The following is a 13355-nucleotide window of genomic DNA, read 5'->3' as shown; positions in this document are numbered from 1 at the left end:
CTTTCCCCTCCCCCACGCCCTCTCTGTCTGTCTTTCCTCTCCCCCGCGCCCTCTCTGTCTGTCTTTCCTCTCCCCCGCGCCCTCTCTGTCTTTCCTCTCCCCCGCGCCCTCTCTGTCTTTCCTCTTCCCCGCGCCCTCTCTGTCTGTCTTTCCTCTCCCCCGCGCCCTCTGTCTTTCCTCTTCCCCGCGCCCTCTCTGTCTGTCTTTCCTCTCCTCCGCGCCCTCTGTCTTTCCTCTCCCCCGCGCCCTCTCTGTCTGTCTTTCCTCTCCCCCGCGCCCTCTGTCTTTCCTCTCCCCCGCGCCCTCTGTCTGTCTTTCCTCTCCCCCGCGCCCTGTCTTTCCTCTCCCCCGCGCCCTCTCTGTCTCTTTCCTCTCCCCCGCGCCCTCTGTCTTTCCTCTTCCCCGCGCCCTCTCTGTCTGTCTTTCCTCTTCCCCGCGCCCTCTCTGTCTGTCTTTCCTCTCCCCCGCGCCCTCTGTCTGTCTTTCCTCTCCCCCGCGCCCTCTCTGTCTTTCCTCTCCCCCGCGCCCTCTCTGTCTTTCCTCTCCCCCGCGCCCTCTCTGTCTTTCCTCTCCCCCGCGCCCTCTGTCTTTCCTCTCCCCCGCGCCCTCTTTGTCTTTCCCCTCCCCCGCGCCCTCTGTCTGTCTTTCCTCTCCCCCGCGCCCTCTCTGTCTGTCTTTCCTCTCCCCCGTGCCCTGTCTTTCCTCTCCCCCGCGCCCTCTCTGTCTGTCTTTCCTCTCCCCCGCGCCCTCTGTCTTTCCTCTTCCCGCGCCCTCTCTGTCTTTCCTCTCCCCCGCGCCCTCTCTGTCTGTCTTTCCTCTCCCCCGCGCCCTCTCTGTCTGTCTTTCCTCTTCCCCGCGCCCTCTCTGTCTGTCTTTCCTCTCCCCCGCGCCCTCTCTGTCTTTCCTTTCCCCCGCGCCCTCTGTCTTTCCTCTCCCCCGCGCCCTCTGTCTGTCTTTCCTCTCCCCCGCGCCCTGTCTTTCCTCTCCCCCGCGCCCTCTCTGTCTGTCTTTCCTTTCCCCCGCGCCCTCTGTCTTTCCTCTTCCCCGCGCCCTCTCTGTCTGTCTTTCCCCTCCCCCGCGCCCTCTGTCTGTCTTTCCTCTCCCCCGCGCCCTCTCTGTCTGTCTTTCCTCTCCCCCGCGCCCTGTCTTTCCTCTCCCCCGCGCCCTCTCTGTCTGTCTTTTCTCTTCCCTGCGCCCTCTCTGTCTGTCTTTCCTCTCCCCCGCGCCCTCTCTGTCTGTCTTTCCTCTCCCCCGCGCCCTCTCTGTCTGTCTTTCCTCTCCCCCGTGCCCTCTCTGTCTGTCTTTCCTCTCCCCCGCGCCCTCTCTGTCTCTTTCCTCTCCCCCGCGCCCTCTCTGTCTGTCTTTCCTCTCCCCCGCGCCCTCTCTGTCTGTCTTTCCTCTCCCCCGCGCCCTCTCTGTCTTTCCTCTTCCCCGCGCCCTCTCTGTCTGTCTTTCCTCTCCCCCGCGCCCTCTCTGTCTCTTTCCTCTCCCCCGCGCCCTCTCTGTCTGTCTTTCCTCTTCCCCGCGCCCTCTGCTCACATGGTCCTGTCTTCTCCAGGTTGACCACATACTTGGACGTGCAGCGCTGCCTGGAGTACCTGGGATATTTGGGTTACTCCATCCTGACTGAACAGGAGTCTCAGGCCACGGCAGTCACAGGTAGGACGCTGAGGAGCGAGCGAGGCGTGGTGTACACGCAGAGCGGAGGATAAGATGCTCTGCAGTGCAGCACTTTTCACGTCTTGCCGTTTTATTTTTTCCTAGTGACGAGAGACAAGAAAATCGATCTTCACAAGCGCCAGACACAGCGCAGCGTCTTCAGGTGCAACGTCATCGGCTTGAAAGGATGCGGGAAGAGCGGGATCCTGCAGGCTCATCTGGGGAGGAATCTGCTGGTGAGTCACAGGATCCCGAACCCTCACAATAACCCGGGCCCTCACGGCATCCCGAGCCCTCACATGTATCCAAGGCCCTCACGGCATCCCGAGCCCTCACATGTATCCAAGGCCCTCCCGGCGTCCCCGAGCCCTCACATGTATCCCAGGCCCTCCTGGCGTCCCCGAGCCCTCACATGTATCCAAGGCCCTCCCGGCGTCCCCGAGCCCTCACATGTATCCAAGGCCCTCCCGGCGTCCCCGAGCCCTCACATGTATCCCAGGCCCTCCCGGCGTCCCCGAGTCCTCACATGTATCCCAGGCCCTCCCGGCGTCCCCGAGCCCTCGGCATGGGTCCCGAGCCATCACTGCGTCCCGGGCCCTCGGCATGGGTCCCGGGCCCTCGGCATGGGTCCCGGGCCCTCGGCATGGGTCCCGGGCCCTCGGCATGGGTCCCGGGCCCTCGGCATGGGTCCCGGGCCCTCGGCATGGGTCCCGGGCCCTCGGCATGGGTCCCGGGCCCTCGGCATGGGTCCCGGGCCGTCAAAGGGAGGAATAGTGTCAGAGACTGGTACAAGGTGTAACGTGTGTCTCCTCCCACAGCGGCAGAAGAGGATCCGCGAGGAGCACAAGTCCTACTATGCAATAAACACAGTGTACGTGTATGGGCAGGAGAAGTATCTGCTGGTAGGTGCCGTGGACCCCGGGACGCTGCCGCCTCTCACCCCAGGACGCCCCGTGCACTTGCCTCACTCACTGTGAGACCCTTTATCTTCCAGCTGCACCACATCACCGAGTGCGAGGCCTTGTCTCCTGCCGACACGGCCTGTGATGTCGTCTGCCTGGTCTATGACATCACCAACCCTGCGTCCTTCGAGTACTGCAACAGGATATTCAAGGTTTGTGGCGGTCCGGGGGTGGGGGGTGAAGGAGGGGATGCTGAAGAGGCGGCTGCTGGAGACCCCCTGGTGCATTGAGGGCAGTGTGGCTGCGCTTCAGTTTTTTCTGGTTTCCCTTGGGTTTGATAACCCGCCCCTCTCCCGTCCCCCACAGCAACACTTCATGGACAGCCGGACCCCCTGCCTTATAGTCGCAGCCAAGTCTGACCTCCATGAGGTGAAGCAGGAGAGCAGCGTCTCCCCAGCCGAATTCTGCAAAAAGCACAAGATGCCTCCACCGCAAGCCTTCACCTGTAACACGGCCGACAGCCCCAGCCGGGAGATCTTCATCAAGATGACCACCATGTCCATGTACCCGTGAGTACCCGCATGTGAGGCGACCCCACGCCCTGGTGAGGAGGCGGGAGCTGCCAGGGCAGGGAACCCCACGCCCTGGTGAGGAGGCGGGAGCTGCCGGGGCAGGGAATGCCACACCATGGTGAGCAGGTGGGAGCTGCGGGGGGCAGGGGACCCCACAGGCGAGAACTGCCGGGAGCAGGGGACCCGTGAGTACCCGCATGTGAGGCGACCCCACGCCCTGGTGAGAAGGCGGGAGCTGCCAGGGCAGGGAACCCCACGCCCTGGTGAGGAGGCGGGAGCTGCCGGGGCAGGGAACGCCACACCATGGTGAGCAGGTGGGAGCTGCCGGGGGCAGGGGACCCCACTGGCGAGAGCTGCCGGGGGCAGGGGACCCGTGAGTACCCGCATGCATGTGAGGCGACCCCACGCCCTGGTGAGGAGGCGGGAGCTGCGGGGGGCAGGGGACCCCACACCACAGGCGGGAGCTGCCGGAGCAGAGAACCCCACACCATGATGAGCAGGTGGGAGCTGCCGGGGCAGGGAACCCCACACCATGGTGAGCAGGTGGGAGCTGCCGGGGCAGGGGACCCGTGAGTACCTGTATGTGAGGCGACCCCACGCCCTAGTGAGGAGGCGGGAGTTGCGGGGTCCTGGTGAGCAGGCGGGAGCTGCATTGGGCAGGGGACCCCACCCCATGGTAAACAGGCTGGAGCTGCCGGGGACAGGGGACCCATGAGTACCTGTATATGAGGCGACCCCACGCCCTGGTGAGCAGGCGGGAGCTGCCAGGGGCAGGGGACCCACGCCCTGGTGAGCAGTCGGGGAGCAGGGGACCCCATGCCCTAGTGAGCAGGCGGGGGGCAGGGGACCCCACGCCCTGGTGAGCAGGCGGGAGCTGCGGGGGGCAGGGGAACCCACGCCCTGGGGGGAAGGGGACCCCACGCCCTGGTGAGGAGGCGGGAGCTGCCAGAGGCAGGGCACCACCGTGTCTTCTGGAAGAAGCGGGTGAGAGGTTCCCTTAGTATTACATGTATCCGCTCGTAGCCCCCTGCTCCTCACCTAGTGCCGGTCCGGGCACCACTGATACTGCTCTGCAGGTATTAGGGTGCAACCGAAAACCCCCAAACTGCTCTGTGGTGTTATAACCAGATACGCTCATCAGCTGCCATAGTCCCCAAAATACAGCGCCTATAACTAATCTATACTGGGGATATCCTCATACACTGCCCTCTACATAGAGGATACAGGGAGACATCCTCATACAGCGCCCTCTATAGGAGAGATATGGGCAGATATCCTCATACAGCGCCCTCTATAGGAGAGATATGGGCAGATATCCTCATACAGCGCCCTCTATAGGAGAGATATGGGCAGATATCCTCATACAGCGCCCTCTATAGGAGAGATATGGGCAGACATCCTCATACAGCGCCCTCTATAGGAGAGATATGGGCAGATATCCTCATACAGCGCCCTCTATAGGAGAGATATGGGCAGATATCCTCATACAGCGCCCTCTATAGGAGAGATATGGGCAGATATCCTCATACAGCGCCCTCTAGGAGAGATATGGGCAGATATCCTCATACTGCGCCCTCTATAGGAGAGATATGGGCAGATATCCTCATACAGCACCCTCTATAGGAGAGATATGGGCAGATATCCTCATACAGCGCCCTCTATAGGAGAGATATGGGCAGATATCCTCATACAGCGCCCTCTATAGGAGAGATATGGGCAGATATCCTCATACAGCGCCCTCTATAGGAGAGACATGGGCAGATATCCTCATACAGCACCCTCTATAGGATAGATATGGGCAGATATCCTCATACAGCACCCTCTATAGGAGAGATACTGGCAGATATCCTCATACAGCGCCCTTTATAGGAGAGATATAGGCAGATATCCTCATACAGCGCGCTCTATAGGAGAGATATGGGCAGATATCCTCATACAGCACTCTCTATAGGAGAGATATGGGCAGATATCCTCATACAGCACACTCTATAGGAGAGATACTGGCAGATATCCTCATACAACACCCTCTATAGGAGAGATATAGGCAGATATCCTCATACAGCGCCCTTTATAGGAGAGATATAGGCAGATATCCTCATACAGCACCCTCTATAGGAGAGATATGGGCAGATATCCTCATACAGCGCCCTCTATAGGAGAGATATGGGCAGATATCCTCATACAGCACCCTCTATAGGAGAGATATGGGCAGATATCCTCATACAGCGCCCTCTATAGGAGAGATATGGGCAGATATCCTCATATAGCACCCTCTATAGAAGAGATATGGGCAGATATCCTCATACAGCGCCCTCTATAGGAGAGATATGGGCAGATATCCTCATACAGCGCCCTCTATAGGAGAGACATGGGCAGATATCCTCATACAGCGCCCTCTACATAGAGGATACAGGGAGACATCCTCATACAGCGCCCTCTATAGGAGAGATATAGGCAGATATCCTCATACAGCGCCCTCTATAAGAGAGCTATGGGCAGATATCCTCATACAGCGCCCTTTATAGGAGAGATATAGGCAGATATCCTCATACAGCACCCTCTATAGGAGAGACATGGGCAGATATCCTCATACAGCGCCCTCTACATAGAGGATACAGGGAGACATCCTCATACAGCGCCCTCTATAGGAGAGATACTGGCAGATATCCTCATACAGCACCCTCTATAGGAGAGATACGGGCAGATATCCTCATACAGCGCCCTTTATAGGAGAGATATAGGCAGATATCCTCATACAGCGCCCTCTATAGGAGAGATATGGGCAGATATCCTCATACAGCGCCCTCTATAGGAGAGATATGGGCAGATATCCTCATACAGCGCCCTCTATAGGAGAGACATGGGCAGATATCCTCATACAGCGCCCTCTACATAGAGGAGACAGGGAGACATCCTCATACAGCGCCCTCTATAGGAGAGATATGGGCAGATATCCTCATACAGCGCCCTCTATAAGAGACATATGGGCAGATATCCTCATACAGCGCCCTCTATAGGAGAGATATGGGCAGATATCCTCATACAGCACCCTCTATAGAAGAGATATGGGCAGATATCCTCATACAGCACCCTCTATAGGAGAGATATGGGCAGATATCCTCATACAGTGCCCTCTATAGGAGAGATATGGGCAGATATCCTCATACAGTACCCTCTATAGGAGAGATATGGGCAGATATCCTCATACAGCACCCTCCATAGGAGAGATATGGGCAGATATCCTCATACAACGCCCTCTATAGGAGAGATATGGGCAGATATCCTCATACAGCGCCCTCTATAGGAGAGATATGGGCAGATATCCTCATACAGCACCCTCTATAGGAGAGATATGGGCAGATATCCTCATACAGCGCCCTCTATAGGAGAGACATGGGCAGATATCCTCATACAGCGCCCTCTACATAGAGGATACAGGGAGACATCCTCATACAGCGCCCTCTATAGGAGAGATATGGGCAGATATCCTCATACAGCGCCCTCTATAGGAGAGATATGGGCAGATATCCTCATACAGCGCCCTCTATAGGAGAGATATGGGCAGATATCCTCATACAGCGCCCTCTATAGGAGAGATATGGGCAGATATCCTCATACAGCGCCCTCTTGAGGAGCGATACAGGGGGACACCCTCATATATTGCCCTCTAGAGCAGAGATGTGGGGATATACGCATACATCGACTTCTGGAGGAAAAAGAGATCTTCTCATATACCGCCCTCTAGAGGAGAGATTCGGGAGGATATACACATATACCGCCCTCTAGAAGAGAGATACGGGGGAAAAACTCCTACACCGCCCGCTAGTAGAGAGATCTGGAGGGACATTCTCATACACTGCCCTCTGGAGGAGAAAAAGGGGACATATCCTCATAAAGTGCCTTCTTGAAGAGAGATAGGGAGGATATCCTCATACATCGTCCTCTAGAGGAGAAAAACAGGTGGTTATACTCATACAGCCCCTTCTATAGGAGAGATATGGGGATATCCTCACACGCCGCCCTCTAGAAAAGAGATGCAGGGAGACACTCATACACTATCCTCTAGAAGAGAGATACGGGGAGATATCCTCACACTGCCTTCTGGAGGAGCGATACGGTATGTTATTCTTATATAGTGCCCTCTAGAGAAGTGATTTAGGGAGGATATGCAGATATACACCCCCCTCTAGAGGAGAGATCCGGGTGATATACTCATACACCTTCTAGAGGAGAGATACAGGTGATATACGCACACACCTCCCTCTAGTGGAGGTATGGATATCCTTATATCATCGTACCCTCTAGAGGACAGATACAGGTGATATACGCACACACACCCCTCTAGAGGAGGTGTGTGTGGGGATATCCTTATATCATCATGCCCTCTAGAGGAGAAATACTGGGGGATATCCTCATACATTGGCCTCTTGAGAGATACGGGATGATATCCTCATACACCGGCCTCTCGAGTGGAGATGAGGGGGGATATATGCATGCACTGCTCTCTAGAAGAGAGATACAGGGACTCACACATACACCACCCATTAGAAGACAGAAGATATTCTCACACACTTCTTTCTACAGGAGAGATACGCGAGGATATGCTTATATAGTGCAGTCTAGAGGAGAGATACAGGGGGATATTCATATACACCGCTGTCACAAACCACCGGGGGGGTCACTCAGAAATCCCCCGCGCTGGCTACCAGTACGTCACAATCGGGGGGTAACAAGTGGGGGTCACCCCTCCTTTATACCTCCCGACCGACAGACAGAGCACGTGACGCGCTCTCTAGCGCCCCTCTTATAGTCAGGCCAATTATGGAATTGCCCGACAATAAGCAAGGAGGCCGCTATACTACTTATGCCGATTATTGAAGGGTCCCCGGTGAGAGTAGGGTATATATTCCCCCAATAATCCTTGGCACAACTCGCTGCCACCAACCGCTTCACGGTAACTATTAGCCGAACACACAGACGTGGGATTCAAGATCGAGATAACAGAACAGCCCAAGATTAATTATATAATTTAATCAGCCTAAAGCACACTAGAAACTACAATATATACAATAGGAGATCTACAGAATATACATAGGTCAGAGTACAGTTACAGATAAAGCATGGTTTACAAACAGGTATGCAATTCAATCAGTTACCTTGTGCGTCTGGCCACAGGGGGGCGCTGTAGACCAGGTTTCTAGGAACTCCCACAGATGTTTCCTGCACGTGACCCCCAGCGAAAGAACACTGGAAAATGGCCGAAGTAGGGTTATCAACCTTGGCAAATCCAGGTCCCCTCCTACCTTAGTGACCTCAGAGGGAGCACTGCTCCACCCCTGGCTGGAGTTATGGACAATCCACAACATGGAATATGGCCATAACTTGGCCTGGGAGCGTCGTAGGCGGACGCCGACGCTCTCATTGTGACAGCTATGAATTTAGCTACAGAACGAGAGGTTTCATGACTTGTCTACTAGTTCCCCATTGGCTGATATCACGCCTGGGGTATTTCCCAAGCTCCCGCTCCCATAAAAAGGGTGTGCCAGCATCGTCCGCATGCGGAGACACCATTTTTATGGTTGCCATATTTATCGGAAATATGGCTTGCGAGATATGTACCATTTTTTACTGGAGTCGTTCTGTCTGGATACTTCCAAGCTTGCTAATTAGATAGCAGCTCCTACCACAGGGTCACGGCAGGGAGTCATCCTGTGTCCATTGTTCCCACATCACCTAATTTCCATATCATAGGAGATGGCCATGGGATGTGACACCTTCACAGATGCTGGACATTGAGGACAAGAAGGGAGGGGGGCACTGCCAGGGGGTGATGAGCGATTATGACTGGAAGTCATAATTCATCTTCATATCCCGGGATTTGCCTCACACCTCCCCCCTTTTGAGGGCGCTAGGGGGCAGCACACTCCGGTGTTCCCCCGTGCGCCCGTCCGCGACCTCTCCTTGTCGGGACAGCCCGTCTGCGTTACCGTGGTCACGGCCCCTTTTGTGGCGAATGGTGAAGTTGTATTGCTGGAGCGCAAGGCTCCATCGCAACAATCGCCCATTCGTCCCAGAGACGGTGTGCAACCAGCTGAGGGGATTGTGGTCCGTCTCCACGATGAAGTGGCGCCCGTATAGATAGGGTTGCAGACGCTGCAGGGCCCACACTATGGCCAGGCACTCCTTCTCCATCGTGGAATAGGCCACTTCCCTTGGTAACAGCTTCCTGCTCAGGTACAAGACTGGGTGCTCTTGGCTCGCAGAGTCCACCTGGCTGAGCACCGCACCGAGGCCGAAGTCACTGGCGTCGGTCTGTACTACAAACGGCCGCGTGAAGTCGGCTGCCTGTAGCACGGGCGGGCTGGACAGGGCGTCCTTTAGGGCCTGGAAGGCTGTCTCGCAGTCCATTGTCCAATCGACTGCAGAGGGCAGCTTCTTCTTGGTGAGGTCCGTCAAGGGCTTTGCCAGGCTACTATAGCGTGGAACAAACCTCCTATAGTACCCGGCGGTCCCTAAGAAGGACATCACCTGCTTCTTGGTCCTGGGGGTGGGCCAGGATGCGATGGCCTCCACTTTCTCAGGCTCGGGCTTCAGTGTTCTCCCGCCTACCCGGTGACCGAGGTACTGGACCTCGCTCATGGCCAGCTGACACTTTCCCGGCTTGATGGTCAAACCTGCCCGGTGGATCCGCCTGAGCACCTGTGCTAGATGCTCTAGGTGGTCCTCCCAGGTGGGACTGAAGACGGCAATGTCATCCAGGTACGCGGCCGCGTACCCTTCAAGTCCCTTGAGCAGGGTGTTGACCATCCGCTGGAAAGTGGCAGGGGCATTCCTCATCCCGAATGGCATCACCGTGGACTCGTATAGTCCAAATGGGGTAATAAAGGCAGAGCGTTCCCTGGCCTTGCGAGTCAGGGGGATCTGCCAATATCCCCGGCTCAGGTCCATGATGGTCAGGTACTGAGCCCCGGCCAACTGATCGAGCAGGTCATCGATGCGTGGCATTGGGTACGCATCGGCGACCGTGACAGCATTGAGCCCCCTGTAGTCCACGCAGAACCGAGTGGTTCGGTCCTTCTTAGGGACGAGGACTACAGGCGAGGCCCAAGCGCTGTTGGATGCCTGGATCACCCCCAGCTTCAGCATCTCGTCAATCTCCTGGCGCATGTGTTGCTGCACCTCCAGGGAGACCCGATATGCTGAACGCCGGATCGGGGGATGATCCCCAGTGTCCACGTGATGGACAGCCAAGTCAGTCCTTCCGGGCTGGTTGGTAAACAACCCCCGGAAGGGGAGGAGGGTGGCCCACAGCTGGGACCGTTGGTCCTCCAAGAGCTGGTGGCCAACCTCCACATCCTCAATGGATCCGCCTGCCCTAACCTGGGCTAGCATATCCAAGAGGGTTTCCGCTTCTCCCTCCTCGGGCAGGTTGCACACGGGGAGCGCACATGCCTCCCGCTCATGATGTGCCTTCATCATGTTCACATGGAAGGGCTTCCGCCTTCCACGGGCAGGGTCCAGGGTGACCAGGTACGTCACAGGGTTGAGCTGCTGGTACACGAGGTATGGGCCTTCCCAGGCTGCCTGAAGCTTGTCCTGTGGTACGGGGACCAGTACCCACACCTTTTGACCCACTTGGTAGGTCCTCTCACAAGCGTTCTGGTCGTACCAACGCTTCTGATCGGCCTGGGCTTGAGCCATATTGTCGTGTACCAGTTGCGTCAAGGCCTGCATTTTGTCCCGGAAGCGCATGACATACTCGATAACCGACACTCCAGGGGTGGCCAAATCCCCTTCCCAAGCCTCTTTCACCAGAGCCAGGGGGCCCCGCACACGTCGCCCGTACAGGAGCTCAAACGGTGAGAATCCTGTTGAGGCCTGTGGAACCTCCCGGTAAGCAAATAACAGGTGTGGGAGATACCGCTCCCAGTCACGCCCATGGGAGTCGACCAACATCTTAAGCATCTGCTTTAAGGTGCCATTGAACCGCTCGCACAGGCCATTAGTCTGTGGATGGTACGGGCTGGCCACCAGATGTCGCACCTGGACTTACTTACAGAGGGCCTCCATCAGCTGGGACATGAATTGGGTCCCCCGGTCAGTGAGCATTTCCTGGGGAAAACCCACTCGGGAGAAAATCTCCAGCAATGCGGTGGCCACCTTGTCAGCCCGAATGGACGACAAGGCCACTGCTTCTGGGTACCGGGTGGCATAGTCCACTACCGTCAGTATGAAGCGTTTCCCGGAGCTGCTGGGGATGGCCAGCGGGCCGACCAGATCCACAGCCACCCTCCTGAAAGGCTCATCGATGATGGGCAGAGATACCAGTGGGGCTTTGGGGCGTGGCCCCGCCTTCCCCACTCTCTGACAGGTTTCACACGAACGGCAGTAGGCAGCCACATCGGCCCCCATTTTTGGCCAGTAGAAATGCTGGTTTAACCTGGCCTTGGTCTTAGCGATCCCTAGGTGTCCGGCCATCGGAATCTCATGTGCGATCCGCAACAACTCCGTCCGGAACGGATAGGGTACCACCAACTGTCGGTCCCTGGGCCACGCCTCCGGTGAACCCTGCTGGACCGTGGCCCGGTACAGCCGTCCTTGGTCCCAGACCACTCGCTCCGGGTCCGAGTCCGAGGGAGGCTGTGCCGCCTGCTCCTTAAGAGCTTTCAGGCTGTCGTCAGCTTCTAACGCTGCCTGAAACCCCTGACTAGATGTGGCCAGAATCGACGAGACTGTCATATCTTCAGTCAGTACCCCGGGACCTGTGTCCTGGCCTCCACCTGACTCGGCTGCCACTTGGTCAGAAGGGGAAGAGCTATCGGACCTCCGGGAGGCCCCTTGGCTTCCAGCACTCCCACTGCGGGTGACAGCGGCCACAGCCGCTGCGACCGTGGGTCGTGCCTGCTCCTCCTCCGTTCCTGACCAAGTCGCCGGTTCAGGCAGACCTACCTGGCTTCCTGACACCCCGGTTGTGGGGGAACCATGCACCGAGATCTTACCTGGGAGCACTTCCGCTCCTGGACCGGCCCCAATCTCACCTGCCTGTTCCCCTCCTGCAGCAACAGAACCCCGCTGTGAAATCTCTGGGGACCCCACATTTGCTGTGGTAGCCCCCACCCCACACACTGGTCCTCCCCCTGCAGCACCCTGCTCTCTGCTTATCCCTGCAGAGGGCAACAGATCCCAGCTCACAGGCTGATTACTTGTAGAGGCATTGTCACACCTTTCTCTGACCCCCTCCCCTGTCACAGCTGCAGCTGTGTGTGTGTCTATGGTGTCTGTGCAAGCAGAAATATCAGAGTTCACTCCCCCCTCTCTCACATCATTCATAGATAACACATTAACATTGTCAGGAGTCATGTCCGTACTGGCTGAAGGTTCAGCCCTTGGTGGGGGCCCAAACTGGGAGGTTATCTGCCCCAAATCTGTCCCAAGTAGCACGTTTGCGGGGATCCGATCAGTTACCCCCACCTCCCTCACCCCTCGCCCTGCGCCCCAGTCCACATAAATGTCAGCAACAGGCAGCGCCGGGTCAATGCCTCCAATCCCGGAGACAGCGAGGGTTTTTCCAGGGATCAAGTCTTGGGGGGACACCATCTCAGGCCGCACCAGAGTCACCTCCGAGGCGCTGTCTCGCAGTCCCATGGTCACAGACCGGCCGACGGTGACAGGTTGGAAGCTGTCCAGGGACCTACCACCACCCCCACCCACACAATACACCTTGGGCGGCCCTTGGGACGGGGACGGAGCCGGGGCCTTGGGACGCTGAGGGCACATGGCCTTGAAGTGTCCAGGTAGGTTGCACTGGTGGCACCGTCTTGGTTCTGCCACGGGCCTGGAGAGGGGAGTTGAGGGGGACACCCCCTGCAGTCTAGGGGCAGGTGGGGCAGTCGCAGAGTTCATCTTACCCCCTCTCCAGGTGCTGCTGGTGGCTGCTCTCCTGGCCTCAGGAGCCCGATTGTTGGTGTAGTCATCGGCCAGGGCAGCTGTAGCCGTGGACCCCTTTGGCTTCTGGTCTCGGATGAACTGGCGGAGATCCTCAGGGCAGTTCCACAAGAGTTGCTCCGTGATGAACAAGTCCAGGATCTCCGGTCCGGTGGAAAGCTGCAGGCCTTGGGTCCAGTGGTCGGCAGCTCGGGCAAGTGCCCGCCGGTGGTCAGCCCAGGAGTCCTTTGGTCCCTTCTGTAGGCTCCGGAACTTCTTGCGGTAGGACTCTGGAGTG

General features: G+C 57.4%; 1 protein-coding gene across 3 annotated transcripts in view; it reads left to right on the top strand.

Moving 5' to 3' along the window:
* The window catches only part of LOC142312542 (mitochondrial Rho GTPase 1), a 67987-nt gene that overhangs the window by 41821 nt on the left and 12811 nt on the right, over positions 1-13355 (top strand). For all 3 annotated transcript variants that reach the window (XM_075351527.1, XM_075351526.1, XM_075351525.1), the window contains exons 14-18: positions 1559-1659; positions 1765-1895; positions 2478-2561; positions 2654-2773; positions 2928-3130. In XM_075351527.1, coding sequence (XP_075207642.1) covers positions 1559-1659; positions 1765-1895; positions 2478-2561; positions 2654-2773; positions 2928-3130 — 639 coding nt within the window. The remainder of the gene's footprint in view (positions 1-1558; positions 1660-1764; positions 1896-2477; positions 2562-2653; positions 2774-2927; positions 3131-13355) is intronic.

The sequence above is a fragment of the Anomaloglossus baeobatrachus genome, chromosome 5, assembly GCF_048569485.1.
Source record: "Anomaloglossus baeobatrachus isolate aAnoBae1 chromosome 5, aAnoBae1.hap1, whole genome shotgun sequence".
In the NCBI taxonomy this organism is placed as follows: Eukaryota; Metazoa; Chordata; class Amphibia; order Anura; family Aromobatidae; genus Anomaloglossus; species Anomaloglossus baeobatrachus.
This window is presented reverse-complemented; position numbering and strand designations above follow the sequence as displayed.